Source organism: Podarcis erhardii (assembly GCF_964252035.2).
Source record: "Podarcis erhardii genome assembly, chromosome: 13".
NCBI classification, from domain to species: domain Eukaryota; kingdom Metazoa; phylum Chordata; class Lepidosauria; order Squamata; family Lacertidae; genus Podarcis; species Podarcis erhardii.
In genome coordinates, this window is record NC_138502.1 from 19680749 (window position 1) to 19700997 (window position 20249).

General features: G+C 48.6%; 2 protein-coding genes across 2 annotated transcripts in view; one reads left to right on the forward strand and one right to left on the reverse strand.

Annotated features, from left to right (window-relative positions):
• The window catches only part of LOC309327718 (sulfotransferase 1A1-like), a 137409-nt gene that overhangs the window by 80779 nt on the left and 36381 nt on the right, over positions 1 to 20249 (reverse strand). The gene's annotated exons all lie outside the window — the stretch shown is intronic.
• Positions 2528 to 3145, forward strand: LOC309327723 (uncharacterized protein). The gene is made up of 3 exons (XM_081837154.1): positions 2528 to 2660; positions 2780 to 2930; positions 3046 to 3145. The coding sequence occupies exons 1-3, from the start codon at positions 2566 to 2568 to the stop codon at positions 3127 to 3129; spliced, it is 330 nt and encodes a 109-aa protein (XP_081693280.1). The 5' UTR covers positions 2528 to 2565; the 3' UTR covers positions 3130 to 3145.

Sequence of the window (20249 nt, forward strand, 5' to 3'; positions counted from 1 at the left end):
CACTGGCTAGCTGGATGTTGGCTGAAAGAGGAGAGAAGCAAGGAGGGCACACAAGAATAAAAAAAAGTATGATACAGTTCCAAGCATTGCCTATCATGTAGAGTGGACAGCAGGTGCATGAGAACAGTGTTTCCCAAATTTGTGTCTCCTTCTGCGGATGAACCACAACTCCCATAATCCCCAGCAACCAGGACCAGTGGTCAGGAGTGATGGGAACTGTAGTCCAAAAACAGCTGGAGACCCACGTTTGGAAGACACTATACTAGAATCATGAATGGGAATTGTGGGCTTTCTGTGTGGGCTTTGCAGCACTATGAAGATGGCAGTAACTTAAGAGGTTTCCCCTTTCCCCCCTCTTGTGGCCCTTCATACTCACAGTCCCTCATTTTCAACAGGGCGAAGCTAAGAAAGAATTGAAAGGCTAGCAGAATTAGCCTCATCCCACCGGCTCATCCTCACCAGCAAAGGGCTCTTTAACCCCTTCTGTAACCCCAGAGGGTGAACAGCAAGCAGAGGCCTCTCAGCTCCCGTTTACTATCAGGGCACCTGCTGGGAGAAGAAAAAGAGAAGGGCATTGCCACACTTTGCCAGCATAGTGTCTGCCGCCTACAGAGCTAGGCTGGCAACCTGTCTCTGGTATCATGAAAGCAAAATGCAAGCACTCTTACTGTCCCTCTTTATTAGGGGCTGTTCCTATTTCCTGTTCCCCACAAATGCCACTGTTATCGTTGGCATCTGTTCATCTCAAGACACAAATATATTACTGTCCCCACTTCACATCTCGCTTTTTGCATTTCATGGAAGTCAATCTGAAATGCTCTTTGTGCAGAGTTACTAGCATGGCTGTTCTTCAGGATTCACCCTCCCTCATCTGGGCTCTAGAAATTAAATCACCACAGAAATACATGGGTGCATCTTGTCTGCAGTGCCAAATGAATGGAAACCTCAGGGAAGCGGGCTAAGCCTTCGGAGGAATGTAAAACTATTCAAACAGCGAAGCAGCCTGAGTGTCTGGGGTGCTGTAGGGCAGGGATGGAGAACCTGTGGAACCCCCCTGACTTCCTTGGACTCAAACTCCCATCAGCCTCAGGCAGCATGGCCAGTGGTGAGGGGTGAGGGGAACTGGGAATCACAAGGATCAGGGAGGGAAAAGAGGAGGTTTCTTCCTTTTTAACTTGTTCATCAACAGTCCAGCGTCAGGAAAGAGCAGTGAGGTGGCCAAAGATGAGTATGATAGTACATTGTGGGGGGGGAGGGGGGTAAAGGAAGAACGGGTCTCCAAAAGGTCCCCTCTGAAATGAGTGAAGGGCAGTAAAATAGCAAGTGCAATTCAATGTAACAAGTGTACCGCGTAAACCAAGCCTGATGAGGAACGGTTGAGGGATTTGGGGAAGTTTAGCTTATAAATGATAAAGGTAAAGCTAAAGGGACCCCTGACCATTAGGTCCAGTCATGATCGACTCTGGGGTTGCGGCGCTCATCTCGCTTTATTGGCCGAGGGAGCCGGAGTACAGCTTCCAGCTCTACCTTCCTGCCAGAGCGGTACCTATTTATCTACTTGCACTTTGACATGCTTTTGAACTGCTAGGTTGGCAGGAGCAGGGACGGAGCAACGGGAGCTCACCCCGTCACGGGGATTCGAACCGCTGACCTTCTGATAGGCAAGTCCTAGGCTCTGTGGTTTAACCCAGAGCGCCACACACGTCCCTCTTATAAATTATAGGCATCTTCAAATATCCTAAGAGCTGTCACATGGAAAATTGAGCAATTTATCCGTAGAAGCTTCCTGTTGGTGCTGGGCTACTGTTTCTTTTCCTAGAGATCTACCCAAAGAAGCTTGTCCCACCACTTGCTGGAACCAGCACCAAATATTGAACAAGGAAGAGCATCCGATTCATACCCACATTGCCAAACTCCCCAAATGTAACATATTGTGGGTGGGGCTGAGAATCTAGTTCAGCCTACTGAAAAATATGCACGACTGAAGTGTTCGTGCCAGACATAGTAAGTTTATGGGAATAAACACAGGAACAGACTCAGAACAACTTGCAAGGTCAAAAGAAAGAACGTAATACCTACCCAATCTGTAGTTCAGCCCAGTCTAATTGGTGAAGTTAAATTTATGGGAGAACCAAGCTGGATGTTTAGAAACACATTTCAAGGCTCCTGAACTGGGGCCCAGTTCCAAACTGGACCATTTCCTACCAATCCTGAAATAAGGAAGAATATTTATGTTGTTGATATGCTTATGTGTGAGTGATTCAATTAGGATTCCAGGGGAAATGGTCCAGTTTGGAACTGGCTCCCAGTTCAGTACCCTATAAATATATTCCTATGAATCCTGTCTGGGTCTCCCACATTTTTAACCAGACCAGTTACACTAGGCTACAGATTGGGCAAGTGTTATTCTTTCTTTTGCTGTTCCAAGTGATTGTTTGGAGTCTTCTTCTCCTCTGTTTATTCCCATAAACCTATTTATGGGAAAGTGTTGCGGGAATGCAGCGATGAACTGCATAAAAAGGGCTCCTCGATCTCCGACGGCACCGAAGAGGTTGAAGTGCAAGGATGGCGCTGAGCGGAGTCAACCAGAGCCACGTGCAGCCCGTTTGGGCCGAGATCCCGTCCAGTTCCGCAGACATCGGCGCCCGGGCTGTGCCCAGGTAAGCCCGCCCCGTCGGGCAGGGACCCCCTCCCGATGGCGAGGCCATGGCCCGACACATCTCCTCTTTACTCTCTTTTCCCACAAGCTGACCTTCTTCTCCTCCTCCTCCTCCCGTAGAATCGTCTCCCTCGGGGAGTACATCTCCAAGATATTCTGCAGGATCAACCTGGACTCATACTTCCGCGCCCTGGAGGAAGGCGAGGGCGACCCCAGCAACCCGAGCGCCCTGCCCGCCCCGATCCTGCTCGCGGACCCCGTCCACTCCGGGGTGAGTCTGTCTCCCTCCCCGTCGGGCGGGGGCTCCGGACGTGGGTCCCTCCTTCGCCCCTTCGCGCAGCTCCGTCCTCTCCGTCTAACGCTCCCCGCCTTCGCCTCTCCCGCAGGTGCCGAACGAAGACACCGAGGAGGACGGGAGCATCTTCCGCCAGGCTGCGCTCATCGTCAACGCGGTGCTCTCATTCCGCTAGGCCAGAGAAGCAGCCGCACCCTCCGCAGAAGTGCCGCCTGGACGTGGCAGCCTCGACCACGTCCCTCCCCCCTCCCCCTCCAATAAACCTGCTTTTAGCTCTCACTGCTCTCGCCGACTCTCCTTAGGCTGAACTGGGGTGCCGGGAAATCACAGAATTGTAGAGTTGGGAGGGACACTCAGAGCCATCTAGTCCACCCCCCTGCAATGCAGGAATCTGAACCAACTCCAACTTCGCCCGTCCGGCTGCAGATATTTGAAACAGGCGTGGACCAGCCATGGCTTCCCCCAAGTAATCCTGGGAACGGCAGTTGGGCCTTGAGAGTTGTTGGGACCTCCCTATCCCCCTCCCAGAGCTACAATACCAAGAGCGCTAACAATCAATCCCACCTCCCAAGGAACTGTGGGAATTGTAGCTCTGTGAGGGGTCTCCTCACGGCATTTATGTCTGCTGCTACTTTGAGAGTTCCTGCCAGAAGAACAAGCATCTTGGGACAGAGGCAATAAGCAGATTGTGCTATAAAGGACAGGTTGTAATACAGTGGTACCTTGGGTACATTCGTTCTGGAGGTCTGTTCTTAAACTGAAATTGTTCTTAACCTGAAGCACCACTTTAGCTAATGGGGCCTCCTGCTGCCACAGCACAATTTGTGTTCTCATCCTGAAGCAAAGTTCTTAACCCGAAGTACTATTTCTGGGTTAGCGGAGTCCGTAACCTGAAGCATATGTAACCTGAAGCGTCTGTAACCCGAGGTACCACTGTACTGGAACTGAGGGCCTAAGAATGAAGTGGATGGACAGAAGTTTCAGAACAGGGATGGGGCCTGAAAGTCCTAGGGAAAAAATGGGACATTCCAGAATCAAATCGGAAACTGTGATGGCTTCTGTAAATCTGGGGTTGTCCCTAGACAATTGGAGGGTCTGGCAGCTGCTGCTGTCAGTGATCCAGGTGTCCTAACGCCATGCCCCCCCCCGACTCTCACCAAGGAACAGCCTCCAATCCAGTAACAAAAAAGCACTGTTAAAAGAGGAACGATATTTCTTTTTATAGGCAACCTTCCAATAAAATATTCACCCATCTATTCTCGCTGCTAAGTTTTTAAAAGGCATGCCGTTAAGGGAGCACATTATAAAACTTTTGAAAAGGGGGGGGGGACCAGTGAGAGAAACAAAAATGTGAGATGTTTAATTTCTTCAAATTAATCCATACAAATGAAAATAAAATCCAACTTCTTTTTAAAAAAGGAAACTGTCCAACTGGGCCAGCCCCAATATTCAGTTTCTAGTAGGAAAGGCTTGTGGGGGTGGGACAGATCTGGCCTGCAGGCTGCTAGCTCCTCACTCCTGCTCAAATCATAGAATAACAGAATCCTAATCAAACAGCTAGACGAAGAACAAGGACAACCTTATCCCAAGGAACAAACATGGTACTGGATAATACTGCTTTTCTGCTCTTTGGTGTTACAACTTTGTGGGAGGAAATCTCCCTTCTACCATGGCAGAGACTTTGCTAGTGGCTGTCAACTTCCCAGTAGCCAGGACTGAAGAAATGTTGAAATAAAACAAAGCTACAAAGAATTACTACGTAACTGGGTTGTCAACAAACAATGACCAAGAGGTGGAACTTAGGCCTTGTTAAAAGCCTGGCAGATTTTGGTAGGAGCAGAGCCAGTCAGTGGTGTAGTGTGGGGGGTGCAGGGGAGGCCGGCCGCACTGGGCGCAACATCTGGGGGTTAGGGGGCGCAAATCCACTGGTTAGGAGGTGCAAATCACTTGCCTTGCCCCGGGTGCTGACAACCCATGCTACGCCACTGGAGGCAGTGCTTGTATTAAACTGGAGGCAGAGTAGGCCAGTGGCCCTTCCTTTTTGTGAACACTCCCTTAACTACTGTTCTTAAACGGCTATGGGGAGCATGGGGGCATGATTTGACTTGCCAAGGAGTGAAGGAATTGTAGAGGGTTTTTATGAGTATACAACCTCCACAGGTGACACCATTTTTTGTAATCTGGTGAAATCCCCACTCAGATACAGGACAGAGTCCTCAGACCGTCTTGCACTCAGCGCCTTGGAATTACGTGGGTAACAGTGACAGATCTCATCCTAGGCCCAAAACTCAGCCCGAAACCTGGGAGATTATTCTGCCTTCTCCTTAGCTCAGAGAAGGGCAGGGGATCTTCCTGGCCCTCATGTGGAGCCTTTTGGAAGAGCATTGAGGAAGTTCCCTCAACACTCACATGGATTTGGAGCTTGAGAGAAGGCTTGTCCCTTTGGCATTTATTAGTTCTGAAAAAGCCTCCAGAGCTCAGCGTGACATTTCTCCCCCATTACATGGAGAAGTAAAGCGAGTGGCAAGTGCAAATTCTGGCTGGCTACCAAGGCCGGCTCAAATTTGTGGGTCCCTGCACCCACCAGCCACACCCACCTTGCAGTCTCTTGCAGCCAAGTATGAAATGGTGAGCTTAACAGTCTGGCTTAGTGGGTGGGTGTGTATGTGTGTGATACAAGTTCAAGTGTGTTCATGAAGTGGGAAATCACGCTTTGACTCCAGGCGTTCTAATTTTACTCCAAAAATTCTGAAAATCAGCTCCAAAATTGTGGCTTTTACACACACACACACACACACACACACACACACACCACCACCACCACCCCCCTCCTGGAAGTCAAGAGTGCCTGACTAAGGTTTTCCCCTGGCTGCTTCGCACCCAAAGCGCAGGAGGAAACCAGGCTGCTTGGCACTGGCCCCCTTTCCAGATATCACCCTCCACCCCACTTCATCTAGGTAACAAATTGTCAGACACTGCAGTAACCCCCAAATTATTCCTCGTCAATACTTGCCCAACCTCTGCTGGTATAAAATTAGGAGTATATGTGAGATGTTTGGAGATCCAAGTATTATAAGAACATTCCCAAAAGTTACTAGAAAGTAAGACCCCGAGATGGTTATCACCAATGGAGTCTAAGGCCCGGAAGAGACTCAATATGGAGGCCGGCTGGCCGAAATATTGGGAATTAATAGAAAAAATTGGAGACAAATGGAGGTTGCAGAGCTTGGAGAAATTAAAGAATAAGGTGCAAGATTGGTTACATTACGCCCAAATCCAAGAGGTTTTTAAATTGGACAAAAAGATAGGATTCCAGGTGGAGAAGTTGAAACTAGAGACAGAACTGTTGGAACCAAAGACTAAGGTATTGTCGAGAATGTATAACTTGCTGCTTAAATGGAATACACAGGATGAGACTGTTAAATCAGCCATGATAAAATGGGCTCAGGATATAGGGTATAACATTATGTTTGAGGACTGGGAAAGGTTATGGACCACCGGAATAAAATTTACGGCATGTACTGCCTTGAAGGAGAATATTATGAAAATGATATATAGGTGGTACATGACCCCAGTCAAGCTTGCAAAAATATATCACCTGTCTGATAATAAATGTTGGAAGTGTAAAGAGGCTGAAGGAACATTCTTTCACCTCTGGTGGACTTGCCCTAAAGTGAAAGCCTTCTGGGAAATGATCTATAATGAACTAAAAAAGGTATTTAAATATACCTTTGTTAAGAAACCGGAGGCCTTCCTCTTGGGCATTGTCGGCCAGAAAGTGTTAAAGAAGGACAGAAGCTTCTTTATGTATGCGACAACAGCAGCAAGAATACTTATTGCAAGGTACTGGAAGACACAAGACTTGCCCACACTGGAAGAGTGGCAGACGCAATTGATAGACTATATGGAATTGGCTGAAATGACTGGCAGAATCCGAGACTTGGGAGAAGAAACAATGGAAGAGGACTGGAAGAAGTTTAAGGATTATCTACAAAAATATTATAAGTTGCATGAATGTTAAGCATTTGCACGATTTAGAAAATATCAGCTCCAGCAAATAGGCTTTGTAAAATAGAAAATTAAGTTATAAGTAAGAAAAGGTCGAAATTTAATGTAACACTATGTTTAATTTTAAGGTATGAGCAATCGATAAAAACTATTTTAAATTTAGAAGTATAACATTTGGAAAGTACAAAATAAGGTATGAAACAAGGTAATAATTTGCTGACATTCTGATTATAAATAACGCAGGGTAGGGAGATGTGAGGAAGTCCAGTTAGTTATATAAGAAAAGTTGCATTGAATGGTTGGTTATATTCTTCTCTTTTTTCTTTTTTCTTTTTTTTTATTTCTTTCTTTCTATATGGTTTCTTGGTGTATTTGTTTTGACTTTTTGGTGTAGGGATCTTGTATTATGTATTTGAAAATTTAATAAAAAATATTTATAAAAAAAAAATAAAAGGATCTCAGAGGCAACCCAAAAAAAAGAGAAAAAAACATTCCCAAAAGTTACTTACGATTCCTGGACTTTGCTTCGGTGCTTACGATGACTGTGAAAACAACCTAATAAGGTCCTACATGGCTGATCCTAGGGGTGGGATTCAACACAAGTCCTACTCCAAGCAGACCCATTTAAGCTAATGGACATGGTTAACTTGGGTTCGTTAACTTCAATGGGTCTCCTACAAGAAGGAGTTAGTTGACCACCGCCCTATGTGTTCTCGAGTCCTCCCTTCTGACCCATCGGTACAACTCTGATGATGTTTATACCAGCAGAACACTCCCCTCTTCACTACCCAACTAGTCTAGGACTTGGTGAACTTGCTAACCACTGTTAAAATCTTCAAATAAGATTTGACATCTTCACAGCCGCCCTGAGAATCTGGACAGTCTAGTAGGTCCATGAGGCAGCCACTCTCTGGTAAAAACTGGCTTCTGAGATAACAGCAGCTTGCTGTGAGCTGCATATATTTGTTTTTTAAAAGGAGAGGACTCAAAACTTCTGCATGAAGAGACAATGAAGCCTGGGCCAAGTATGGTTTGTGCAAATCAAAACATATTTGCATATATTTGGGTGTGGAGGGGTTTGCATAAATTGCATAAATGAGGGAAGAGCGGAGCACTCACTGACTAGCTGGATGTTGGCTGGAAGAGGAGAGAAGCAAGGAGGGCACACAAGAGTAAATAAAAAGTATTATACTGTCCCAAGCCTTGCCTATCATGTAGAGCGGACAGCAGGTGGACTAGAACAGTGTTTCCCAAATTTGCGTCTCCTCCTGTGGATGAACCACAACTCCCATCATCCCTAGCAAGTAGGACCAGTGGTCAGGGATGATGGGAACTGTAGTCCAAAAACAGCTGGAGACCCACGTTTGGAAGACACTATACTAGAATCATGAATGGGAATTGTGGGCTTTCTGAGTGGGCTTTGCAGCACTCTGAAGATGGCAGGAACTCAAGAGCTTTTGGGAGTTTCCCCTTTCTCCCCTCTTGTGGCCCTTCATATTCACAGTCCCTCATTTTCAACAGAGCGATACTAAGAAAGAATTGAAAGGCTAGCAGAATTAGCCTCATCCCACCAGCTCATCCTCACCAGCAAAGGGCTCTTTAACCCCTTCTGCAACCCCAGAGGGTGAACAACAAGCAGAGGCCTCTCAGCTCCCATTTACTATCAGGGCACCTGCTGGGACAAGAAAAAGAGAAGGGCATTGCCACGCTTTGCCAGCATGTTGTCTGCCGCCTAAGAGCCAGGCTGGCAACCTGCCTCTGGTATCGTGAAAGCAAAATGCAAGCACTCTTACTGTCCCTCTTATTAGGGATTATTCCTATTTCCTGGTCCCCATTAATTTTGCTGTTGTTGTTGGCATCTGTTTGTCTCAAGACACAAATAAATCACTGCCTCAAGTTTGCCTCTCGCTTTTTGCATTTCAGCAATGTCAAACTGAAATTCTCTTTGTGCAGAGTTACTAGCATGGCTGTTCTTCAGAATTCACCCTCCTTCATCTGGGCTCTAGAAATTAAATCACCACACGGAGAAATGGGTCCATCTTGTCTGCAGTGCCAAATGAGTGGAAACTGCAGGGAAGCAGGCTAAGCCTTCGGAGGAACGTAAAAGCTATTCAAACAGGGAAGCGGCCTGAGTGTCTGGGGTGTTGTAGGGCAGGGATGGAGAACCTGTGGAACCCCCCTGACTTCCTTGGACTCAAACTCCCTTCAGCCTCAGGCAGCATGGCCAGTGGTGAGGGGTGAGGGGAACTGGGAGGCACAAGGATCGGGGAGGGAAAAGAGGAGGTTTCTTCCTTTTTAACTTGTAAAATCAACAGTCCAGTGTCAGGAAAGAGCAGTGAGGTGGCCAAAGTTGAGTATGTTAGTACATTGTTGTGGGGGGTGTATGTGAAAGGAAAAAGGGGTCTCCTAAAGGACCCCTCCGAAATGAGTGAATGGTCAGTAACATAGCAAGTGCAATTCAATGTAACAAGTGTCCCATTTAAACCAAGCCAGATGAGGAACGGTTGAGGGATTTGGGGAAGTTTAGTTTATAAATTATAAAGGTAAAGGTAAAGGGACCCCTAACCATTAGGTCCAGTCATGACCGACTCTGGGGTTGCGGCGCTCATCTCGCTTTATTGGCCGAGGGAGCCGGAGTACAGCTTCCGGCTGTATCTTCCTGCCGGAGCAGTACCTATTGAACCGCTAGGTTGGCAGGAACTGGGACAGAAAAACAGGAGCTCACTCCGTCGCGGGGATTTGAACCGCCGACCTTCTGATCGGCAAGTCCTAGGCTCTGTTGTTTAACCCACAGCACCACCTGATGGGTCAGAAGGGAGGACTCGAGAACACATAAGGAGGTGGTCAGCTACTTGGATCTCCAAACATCCAGGACGTGGTCGAGGCTGCCACATCCAGGCAACCCTTCTGCGGAGGGCGCCGGCTGCTTCTCTAGCCTAGCGGCACTTGAAGATCAGTACGATGGGGCGGCTGTCGATGGAGACTCCTTATTCCTTAGGGATAAGGTTGCGTCTGGGGGACCCTAGGGCTTGCCGATCAAAAGGTCAGCGGTTCGAATCCCCGCAGAGGGGTGCGCTCCCGCTGCTCGGTCCCACCGCCTGCCGACCTAGCAGTTCGAAAGCACAAAGTGCAAGTAGATAAATAGGGACCGCTTACTGGCGGGAAGGTAAACGGCGTTTCCGTGTGCTGCGCTGGCTTGCCAGATGCAGCTTGTCACGCTGGCCACGTGACCCGGAAGTGTCTGCAGACAGCGCTGGCCCCCGGCCTCTTGAGTGAGATGGGCGCACAACCCTAGAATCTGGTAAGACTGGCCCGTACGGGCAGGGGTACCTTTAAGGTTGCATCTAGCTATTTGATTATGATTCTATGATTCTATGATTTGAGCAGGAGTGAGGAGCTAGCAGCCTGCAGGCCAGATCTGTCCCACCCCCACAAGCCTTTCCTACTAGAAACTGAATATTGGGGCTGGCCCAGTTGGACAGTTTCCTTTTTTAAAAAGAAGTTGGATTTTATTTTCATTTGTATGGATTAATTTGAAGAAATTAAACATCTCACATTTTTGTTTCTCTCACTGGTCCCCCCCCCCTTTTACAAGTTTCATGACACACTCCCTTAAAGACATGCCTTTTAAAAACTCAGCAGTGAGGATAGATGGGTGAATATTTTATTGGAAGGTTGCCTATAAAAAGAAATGTTGTTCCTATTTTAAGAGTGCTTTTTTGTTACTGGATGAGAGACTATTCCTTGGTAAGAGTTACCCCTTTCACTCACTCTTGTTTGCAGGTATGATGGGGTGGGGGTAGGAGACACTTTGGATAGTCGGGGGGCATGGCGTTAGGACACCTGGATCACTGACAGCAGCAGCTGCCAGACCCTCCAATTGTCCAGGGACAACCCCAGATTTACAGAAGCCATCACAGTTTCTGATTTGATACTGGAATGTCCCTTTTTTCCTTAGGACTCTCGGGCCCCATCCCTGTTCTGAAACTTCTCTCCGTCCACTTCATTCATAGACCCTCAGTTCCAGTACAGTGGTACTTCAAGTTACATACACTTAAGGTTACAGACTGTGCTAACTCAGAAATAGTACGTCAGCTTAAGAACTTTGCTTCAGGATGAGAACTTTGCTTCAGGACGAGAACACAAATCGTGCTCCGGTGGCAGTGGGAGGCCCCATTAGCTAAAGTGGTGCTTCAGGTTAAGAACAGACATGCAGAACGAATAAAGTTCTTAACCCGAGGTACCACTCTATTACAACCTGTCATTTATAGCACAATCTGCTTATTGCCTCAGTCCCAAGATGCTTGTTCTTCAGGCAGGAACTCTCAAAGTAACAGCAGACATAAATGCTGTGAGGAGACCCCTCACAGAGCTACAATTCCCACAGTTCCTTGGGAAGAGGGATTGATTGTTAGCGCTCTTGGTATTGTAGCTCTGGGAGGGGGATAGGGGGGTCCCAACAACTCTCAAGGCCCAACTGCTGTTCCCAGGATTACTTGGGGGAAGCCATGGCTGGTCCAAGTGGTATAATAGTGTTTCAAATGTCTGGAGCCAGACTGACAAAGTTGGTGGTGCGTGGTTTTAATGCTGAGCCTCTGAGTCTGAGGGGCAAGTCTACCGAGCATTGAAGCCGAGGAGAATCCTTCTCTCCTCTCCTGAAGGGCCTCCACCCTGTGCCTGGGCATTGCCAGCTCAAAGGAAGCCCTTCTTCAGAGGCAAAATGGTGTTTCCTGCCATCTTGGGCCCCTCCAGGCCTGCAAGCTCCCCTGCTATAGACAGATTCCCCCGTGGAAGGGACATTCCCGGGAGGTGGTGGACTCTCCTTCCTTGGAAGGTTTTAAGCAGAAGATGGATGGCCGCCTGCCAGGGACGAGTTGGTTCAGATTCCTGCATTGCAGCGGGTTGGACTAGATGGCTCTGAGTGTCCCTCCCAACTCTACAATTCTGTGATTTCTCCGCACCCCAGTCTAGCCTAAGGAGACTCGGCGAGAGCAGTGAGAGCTAAAAGCAGGTTTATTGGGGGGCAGACAGGGGACGAGGTCGAGGCTGCCACGTCCAGGCGGCACTTCTGCGGAGGGTGCGGCTGCTTCTCTGGCCTAGCGGTACTTGGAGGTCAGCATGACGGGGCGGCTGTCGATGGAGACGCTGGCGCTCTTATCTAGGAGCCCGGAGGTTGACGTCCATTACCACCTGGATGTCTGGGCTCGGCAGCTGCGGGAGGGGCGAAGGCGGGGAGCGTTAGACGGAGAGGACGGAGCGGCGTGAAGGGGCGAAGGAGGGACCCATGTCCGGAGCCCCCGCCCGACGGGGAGGGAGACAGACTCACCCTGAAGTTGACGAGCGGGTTCCAATTCTTGAGGGCGGCGGCGAGGCTGAAGGTGACGGTCGCCGCGAACAGCCTACAAGAGACGAGAGTAAAGAGGAGAATGGTCAGGCCATGGCCTCGTCATTGGGAAAGGATCCCTGGCCGACGGGGCGTGCTTACCTTTCCCGCGCGCTGATGTTCTCAGGAAGGGACGGGATCTTGGCCCAAACGGGCTGCACGTGGCTCTGGCTGACTCCGCTCAGCGCCATCCTTGCACTTCAACCTCTTCGGTGCTGTCGGAGACCGAGGAGCCCTTTTTATGCCGTCCATCCCACCCCCGGGGGGCGTGTCCCCCTCGGCTTCCTCCTGCCGTCGGCGCTGCGTTCATGCACGACTTTCCCATAAATAGGTTTATGGTAATAAACAGAGAAGAAGACTCCAAACAATAACTTGCAACATCAAAGGAAAGAATAAAGCCTAGTGTAACTGGTAAGGTTAAATATGTGGTAGACCCAGACAGGATTATTAGGAATATATTTATAGGGTACTGAACTGGGAGCCAGTTCCAAACTGGACCATTTCCATGGGAAATCAAACTCGCGTCCCTCTTATAAATTATAAAGGTAAAGGGTAAAGGGTTCCCTGACCAGTAGGTCCAGTTGTGACTGACTCTGAGGTTGTGGCGCTCACCTCGCCTTATAAGCCGAAGGAGCCGGCGCACAGCTTTCGGGTCATGTGGCCAGCAGGACTAAGCTGCTTCTGGCGAACCAGAGCAGTGCACGGAAACGCCGTTTACCTTCCCGCCAGAGTGGTACCTATTCATCTACTTTCACTTTGTGCTTTCAAAGTGCTAGGTTGGCAGGAGCAGGGACTGAACAATGGGACCTCACCCCGTCGCAGGGATTTGAACCGCCAACCTTCTGATAGGCAAGCCCTAGGCTCTGTGGTTTAACCCTCAGCGCCACCTGCGTCCCATAAATTATAGGCATCTTCAAATATCCTAAGAGCTGTCCCATCAAACTCCCATCAGCCTCAGGCAGCATGGCCAGTGGTGAGGGGTGAGGGGAACTGGGAGTCACAAGGATTGGGAAAGGAAAAGAGGAGGTTTCTTTCTTTTTAACTTGTTCATCAACAGTCCAGTGTCAGGAAAGAGCAGTGAGGTGGCCAAAGTTGAGTATGTTAGTACATTGTTGGGGGGTGAAGGGGAAAAGGGGTCTCCAAAAGGACCCCTTCGAAATGAGTGAATGGGCAGTAACATGACAAGTGCAATTCAATGTAACAAGTGTCCCGTGTAAACCAAGCCTGATGAGGAACTGTTGAAGGATTTGGGGAAGTTTAACTTGGGAAAGATTGAGGGCACAAGGAGAAGGGGACGACAGAGGACGAGACGGTTGGATAGTGTTCTAGAAGCTACCAGTATGAGTTTCACCAAACTGCAGGAGGCAGTGGAAGACAGGAGTGCCTGGCGTGCTCTGGTCCTTGGGGTCACGAAGAGTCCGACACAACTAAACGACTAAACAACAACAACAAAAGCTTATAAATTATAGGCATCTTCAAATATCCTAAGAGCTGCCCCATTGAAAACTGTGCAGTTTCTCTTTAGAAGCTTCCTCTTGGTGCTGGGCTGCTGTTTCTTTTCCTAGAGATCCACCCAAAGAATCTTGTCCCACTGCTTGCTGGACCCAGCACCAAATATTGAACAAGGAAGAGCATCTGATTCATACCCACATTGCCCAACTCCCCAAATGTAACATATTGCGGGTAGGGCTGAGAATCTAGTTCAGCCTACTGAAAAATATGCACGACTGAAGTGCTCATGCAAGACATAGTAAGTTTATGGGAATAAACATAGGAACAGACTCAGAACAACTTGCAAGGTCAAAAGAAAGAACATAACACTTACCCAATCTGTAGTTCAGCCCACTGTAATTGATGCAGTTAAATATATGGGAGAACCAAGCTGGATGTTTAGAAATACATTTCAAGGCTCATGAACTGAGGCCCAGTTCCAAACTGGACCATTTCCCACCAATACTGAAATAAGGAAGAATATTTATGTTGTTGATTTGCTTATGCTTCAGTGATTCAATAAGGATTCCAGGGGAAATAGTCCAGTTTGGAACTGGCTCCCGGTTCAGTACCCTATAAATATATTCCTATGAATCCTGTCTGGGTCTCCCACATTTTTAAACATACCAGTTACACTAGGCTACAGATTGGGCAAGTGTTATTCTTTCTTTTGATGTTCCAAGTTATTTTTTGGAGTCTTCTTCTCCTCTGTTTATTCCCACAAACCTATTTATGGGAAAGTGTTGCATGAATGCAGCGATGAACGGCATAAAAAGGGCTCCTCGGTCTCCGACGGCACCGAAGAGGTTGAAGTGCAAGGATGGCGCTGAGCGGAGTCAACCAGAGCCACGTGCAGCCCGTTTGGGCCGAGATCCCGTCCAGTTCCGCAGACATCGGCGCCCAGGCTATTCCCAGGTAAGCCCGCCCCGTCGGGCAGGGACCCTCTCCCGATGGCGAGGCCATGGCCGGCCCTTCTCCTCTTTACTCTCTTTTCCCGCAAGCTGACCTTCTTCTCCTCCTCCTCCCGTAGCCGCGTCCCCATTAGGACGCAGCTGATAACGATAATCTACAAGTCCGTCTACCGCCGCATCCTGGAGGAAGGCGAGGGCGACCACAGCAACCTGCCCGCCCAGAACCTGCTGGCGGACCCCGTCAACTCCAGGGTGAGTCTCTCTCCCTCCCCGTCGGGCGGGGGCTCCAGACGTGGGTCCCTCCTTCTCCCCTTTGCGCAGCTCCGTCCTCTCCGTCTAACGCTCCCCGCCTTCGCCTCTCCCGCAGGTGCCGAACGAAGACACCCAGGAGGAAATGGACATCTTCAGCCAGGCTGCGCTCATCATCAACGCGCTGCTCTCATACCGCTAGGCCAGAGAAGCAGCCAGCGCCCTCCGCAGAAGTGCCGCCTGGACGTGGCAGCCTCGACAATGTCCCTCCCCCCCCCCAATAAACCTGCTTTTAGCTCTCACTGCTCTCCCCGAGTCTCCTTAGGCTGAAAAGGGGTGCGGGGAAATCACAGAATTGTAGAGTTGGGAGGGACACTCAGAGCCATCTAGTCCACCCCCCTGCAATGCAGGAATCTGAACCAACTCCAACTTCGCCAGTCCGGCTGCGGACATTTGAAAGAGGCGTGGAACAGCCATGGCTTCCCCCAAGTAATTCTGGGAACGGCAGTTGGGTCTTGAGAGTTGTTGGGACCCCCCTATCCCCCTCCCAGAGCTACAATACCAAGAGCGCTAACAATCAATCCCACTTCCCAAGGAACTGTGGGAATTGTAGCTCTGTGAGGGGTCTCCTCACAGCATTTATGTCTGCTGCTGTTTTTACAGTTCCTGCCTGAAGAACAAGCATCTTGGGATTGAGGCAATAAGCAGATTGTGCTATAAATGACAGGTTGTAATACAGTGGTACCTCTGGTTAAGAATTTAATTTGTTCTGGAGGTCTGTTCTTAACCTGAAACTGTTCTTAACCTGAAGCACCACTTTAGCTAATGGGGCCTCCTGCTGCTGCTGCACAACTTGTGTTCTCATCCTGAAGCAAAGTTCTTAACCCGAAGTACTATTTCTGGGTTAGCGGAGTCTGTAACCTGAAGCGTATGTAACCTGAAGCATATGTAACCCGAGGTACCACTGTACTGGAACTGAGGGCCTATGAATGAAGTGGACGGACAGAAGTTTCAGAACAGGGATGGGGCCCGAAAGTCCCAAGAAAAAAGGGACATTCTAGAATCGAATCGGAAACCGGGATGGCTTCTGTAAATCTGGGGTTGTCCCTAGACAATTGGAGGGTCTGGCAGCTGCTGCTGTTAGTGATGGTCCTAACGCCATGCCCCCTGACTATCCAAAGTGTCTCGTTCCCCCATCCCATCATACCTGATGGTGATGAAGGGGAGTTATCTTGTGAAAAGCCCTCCACAATGCCATTCTTCGTAAGACAGGCAGCTGTTGCGAACTGTGCTCTGGCCTTCAGATGAAGGGTAGCATTAAAAAATTGATAAATAATACTAGTTGGCTGGGCATTTCAAGCTTCTCTCGGGGCTGTTGATGCCCCGGGGCTGCAAAAAGGTGGTGAGGGTTTGGGACAGGCTACAGAAATTTCTAGACAATGAGATGGTGGTCGTGGCTGCCAAGCACCCCGCTGAAGAATCACCTCCTTTTCCAATCAAGTCATAGTCAGATATTTTGAGGTGAACGTGGGTGGGCTCATAGGCAAACCCCAATATAACAGTAGAGTGGCCTCAATGCCCAGGGCTTCTTTAGAAGATATTTCAAATCTTGAGCATGACCTTCTTTCCAGCTCCTTGACCAGCAAAGCTTTCAGGTTTTGTTCAGTTATTGCTGAATTTTAATTTGCACAACCCTGCTAACAAGAGTGAAAGGGGTAACTCTTACCAAGCAATAGCCTCTCATCCTGTAACAAAAAAGCACTATTAAAATAGGAACAACATTCCTTTTTAAATCTATCTTTGCTGTTGAGTTTTTAAAAGGCATGCCTTTAAGGGAGCGTGTCATGAAACTTGTAAAAAGAAAGAAAAAACACAGTGAGAGAAACAAAAATGTGAGATGTCTAATTTCTTCAAATTACTGTAATCCATACAAATAAAAATAAAATGCAACTTTTTTTTAAAAAAAGGAATTTGTCCAACTGGGCCAGCCCCAATATTGAGTTTCTAGTAGGAAAGGCTTGTGGGGGTGGGACAGATCTGGCCTGCAGGCTGCTAGCTCCTCACTCCTGCTCAAATCATAGAATAATAGAATCATAATCAAATAGCTAGACGCAACCTTATCCCTAAGGAATAAGGCGTGTCCATCGACAGCCGCCCCGTCGTACTGACCTTCAAGTGCCACTAAGCTACAGAAGCAGCCGGCGCCCTCCGCAGAAGGGTTGCCTGGATGTGGTAGCCTCAAACACGTCCTGGATGTTTGGAGATTCCAGTAGCTGACCGCCGCCCTATGTGTTCTAGAGTCCTCCCTTCTGACCCATCGGTAAAACTCTGATGATGTTTATACCAGCAGAACACTCTTCTCTTCACTACCTGAGTAGTCTAGGACTTGGTGAGCCTGCTACCCACTGTTAAAATCTTCAGATAAGGTCTCTCAGCTTCACAGCCGCCCTGAGAGGCTGCACAGTCTAGCATGTCCATGAGGCAGCTGCTCTCTGGTAAAAGCTGGCTTCTGAAATAACAGCAGCTTGCTGTGAGCTGCATATATTTGTTTTTTAAAAGGAGAGGACTCAAAAATTCTGCATGAAGAGACAATGAAGCCTGGGCCGAGTATGGTTGGTGCAAATCCAAACATATTTGCATATCGAAGCAGCCTGCATGTCTGGGGTGCTGTAGGGCAGGGATGGAGAACCTGTGGAACCCCCCTGACTTCCTTGGACTCCAACTCCCATCAGCCTCAGGCAGCATGGCCAGTGGTGTGGGGTGAGGGGAATGGGGAGTCACAAGGATCAGGGAGGGAAAAGAGGAGGTTTCTTCCTTTTTAACTTGCTCATCAACAGTCCAGCGTCAGGAAAGAGCAGTGAGGTGGCCAAAGATGAGTATGATAGTACATTGTTGGGGGGGAGGGGGGTAAAGGAAGAAGGGGTCTCCAAAAGGACCCCTCTGAAATGAGTGAAGGGCAGTAAAATAGCAAGTGCAATTCAATGTAACAAGTGTCCCGCGTAAACCAAGCCTGATGAGGAACGGTTGAGGGATTTGGGGAAGTTTAGCTTATAAATGATAAGGCTTGTTTCGGCAATGTTAGTACATTGTTGGGGGGGGGTGAGAAAGGAAAAAGGGATCTCCAAAAGGACCCCTCTGAAATGAGTGAAGGTAAAGAATATGGTCCCACCCAAAGAATATGGTCCCACCCAAAGAATATGGTCCCACCGCTTGCGGGACCCAGCACCAAATATTGAACAATGAAGAGCATCTGACTCCTACCCACATTGCCAAACTCCCCAAATGTAACATATTGCGGGTGGGGCTGAGAATCTAGTTCAGCCTACTGAAAAATATGCACGACTGAAGTGTTCATGCAAGGCATAATAAGTTTATGTGAATGAACATAGGAACAGACTCAAAACAACTTGCAAGGTCAAAAGAAAGAACGTAACACTTACCCAATCTGTAGTTCAGCCCAGTCTAATTGGTGATGTTAAATTTATGGGAGAACCAAGCTGGATGTTGAGAAATACATTTCAAGGTTCCTGAACTGGAGCCCAGTTCCAAACTGGACCATTTCCTACCAATCCTGAAATAAGGAAGAATATTTATGTTGTTGATTTGCCTATGTTTGAGTGATTCAATTAGGATTCCAGGGGAAATGGTCCAGTTTGGAACTGGCTCCCAGTTCAGTACCCTATAAATATATTCCTATTAATCCTGTCTGGGTCTCCCACATTTTTAACCATACCAGTTACACTAGGCTACAGATTGGGCAAGTGTTATTCTTTCTTTTGATGTTCCAAGTGATTGTTTATTCCCATAAACCTATTTATGGGAAAGTCGTGAATGAATGCAGCTATGCACGACATAAAAAGGGCTCCTTGGTCTCCGACGGCACCGAAGAGGTTGAAGTGCAAGGATGGCGCTGAGTGGAGTCAACCAGAGCCACGTGCAGCCCGTTTGGGCCGAGATCCCGTCCCGTTCCGCAGACATCGGCGCCCAGTCTGTGCCCAGGTAAGCCCACCCCCTCAGGCAGGAACTTTCTCCCGATGGTGAGGCCATGGCCCGACCCTTCTCTTCGTTCCTCTCGTTTCATGCAGGCTGTTCGCGACCAGCCCCACTGTTCCAAGCCTTGCCTATCATGTAGAGTGGACAACAGGTGGACTAGAACAGTGTTTACCAAATTGGCGTCTCCTGCTTCGGATGAACCACAACTCCCATCATCCCTAGCAAGCAGGACCAGAGGTCAGGAGTGATGGGAACTGTAGTCCAAAAACAGCTGGAGACCCACGTTTGGAAGACACTATACTAGAATCATGAATGGGAATTGTGGGCTTTCTGAGTGGGCTTTGCAGCACCCTGAAGATGGCAGGAACTCAAGAGGTTTGGGGAGTTTCCCCTTTCTCCCCTCTTGTGGCCCTTCCTACTCAGTGTCCTTCATTTTCAACAGGGCGATGCTAAGAAAGAATTGAAAGGCTAGCAGAATTAGCCTCATCCCACCGGCTCATCCTTACCAGCAAAGGGCTCTTTAACCCCTTCTGTAACCCCAGAGTGTGAACAGCAAGCAGAGGCCTCTTGGCTCCCGTTTACTATCAGGGCACCTGCTGGGATAAGAAAAAGAGAAGGGCATTGCCACGCTTTGCCAGCACGCTGTCTGCCACCTACAGAGCCAGGCTGGCAACCTGCCTCTGGTATCATGAAAGCAAAATGCAAGCACTCTTACTGTCCCTCTTTACCAGGGGCTGTTCCCATTTCCTGGTCCCCATAAATGTCGCTGTTATCGTTGGCATCTGTTCGTCTCAAGACACAAATAAATCACTGCCTCCACTTTGCCGCTCGCTTTTCGCATTTCAAAGCTATTCAAACAGCGAAGCAGCCTGCATTTCTGGGGTGCTGTAGGGCAGGGATGGAGAACCTGTGGAACCCCCCTGACTTCCTTGGACTCCCACTCCCATCAGCCTCAGGCAGCATGGCCAATGGTGAGGGGTGAGGGGAACTGGGAGTCACAAGGATCGGGGAGGGAAAAGAGGTTTCTTTCTTTTTAACTTGTTCCTCAACAGTCCAGCGTCAGGAAAGAGCAGTGAGGTGGCCAAAGTTGAGTATGATAGTACATTGTTGGGGGGGGGGTGAAGGGAAAAAGGGGTCTCCAAAAGGTCCCCTCCGAAATGAGTGAATGGGCAGTAACATGGCAAGTGCAATGTAACAAATGTAACCAAGCCTAATAAGGAACAGTTGAGGGATTGGGGAAGTTTAGCTTATAAATTATAA

Coding starts and splice junctions, on each gene's coding strand:
- LOC309327723 (XM_081837154.1), top strand. CDS start 2,566: ATGGCGCTGAGCGGAGTCAACCAGAGCCACGTGCAGCCCGTTTGGGCC. Junction 2,661..2,779: donor GGCGCCCGGGCTGTGCCCAG/GTAAGCCCGCCC, acceptor CTCCTCCCGTAG/AATCGTCTCCCTCGGGGAGT. Junction 2,931..3,045: donor CGGACCCCGTCCACTCCGGG/GTGAGTCTGTCT, acceptor CCTCTCCCGCAG/GTGCCGAACGAAGACACCGA.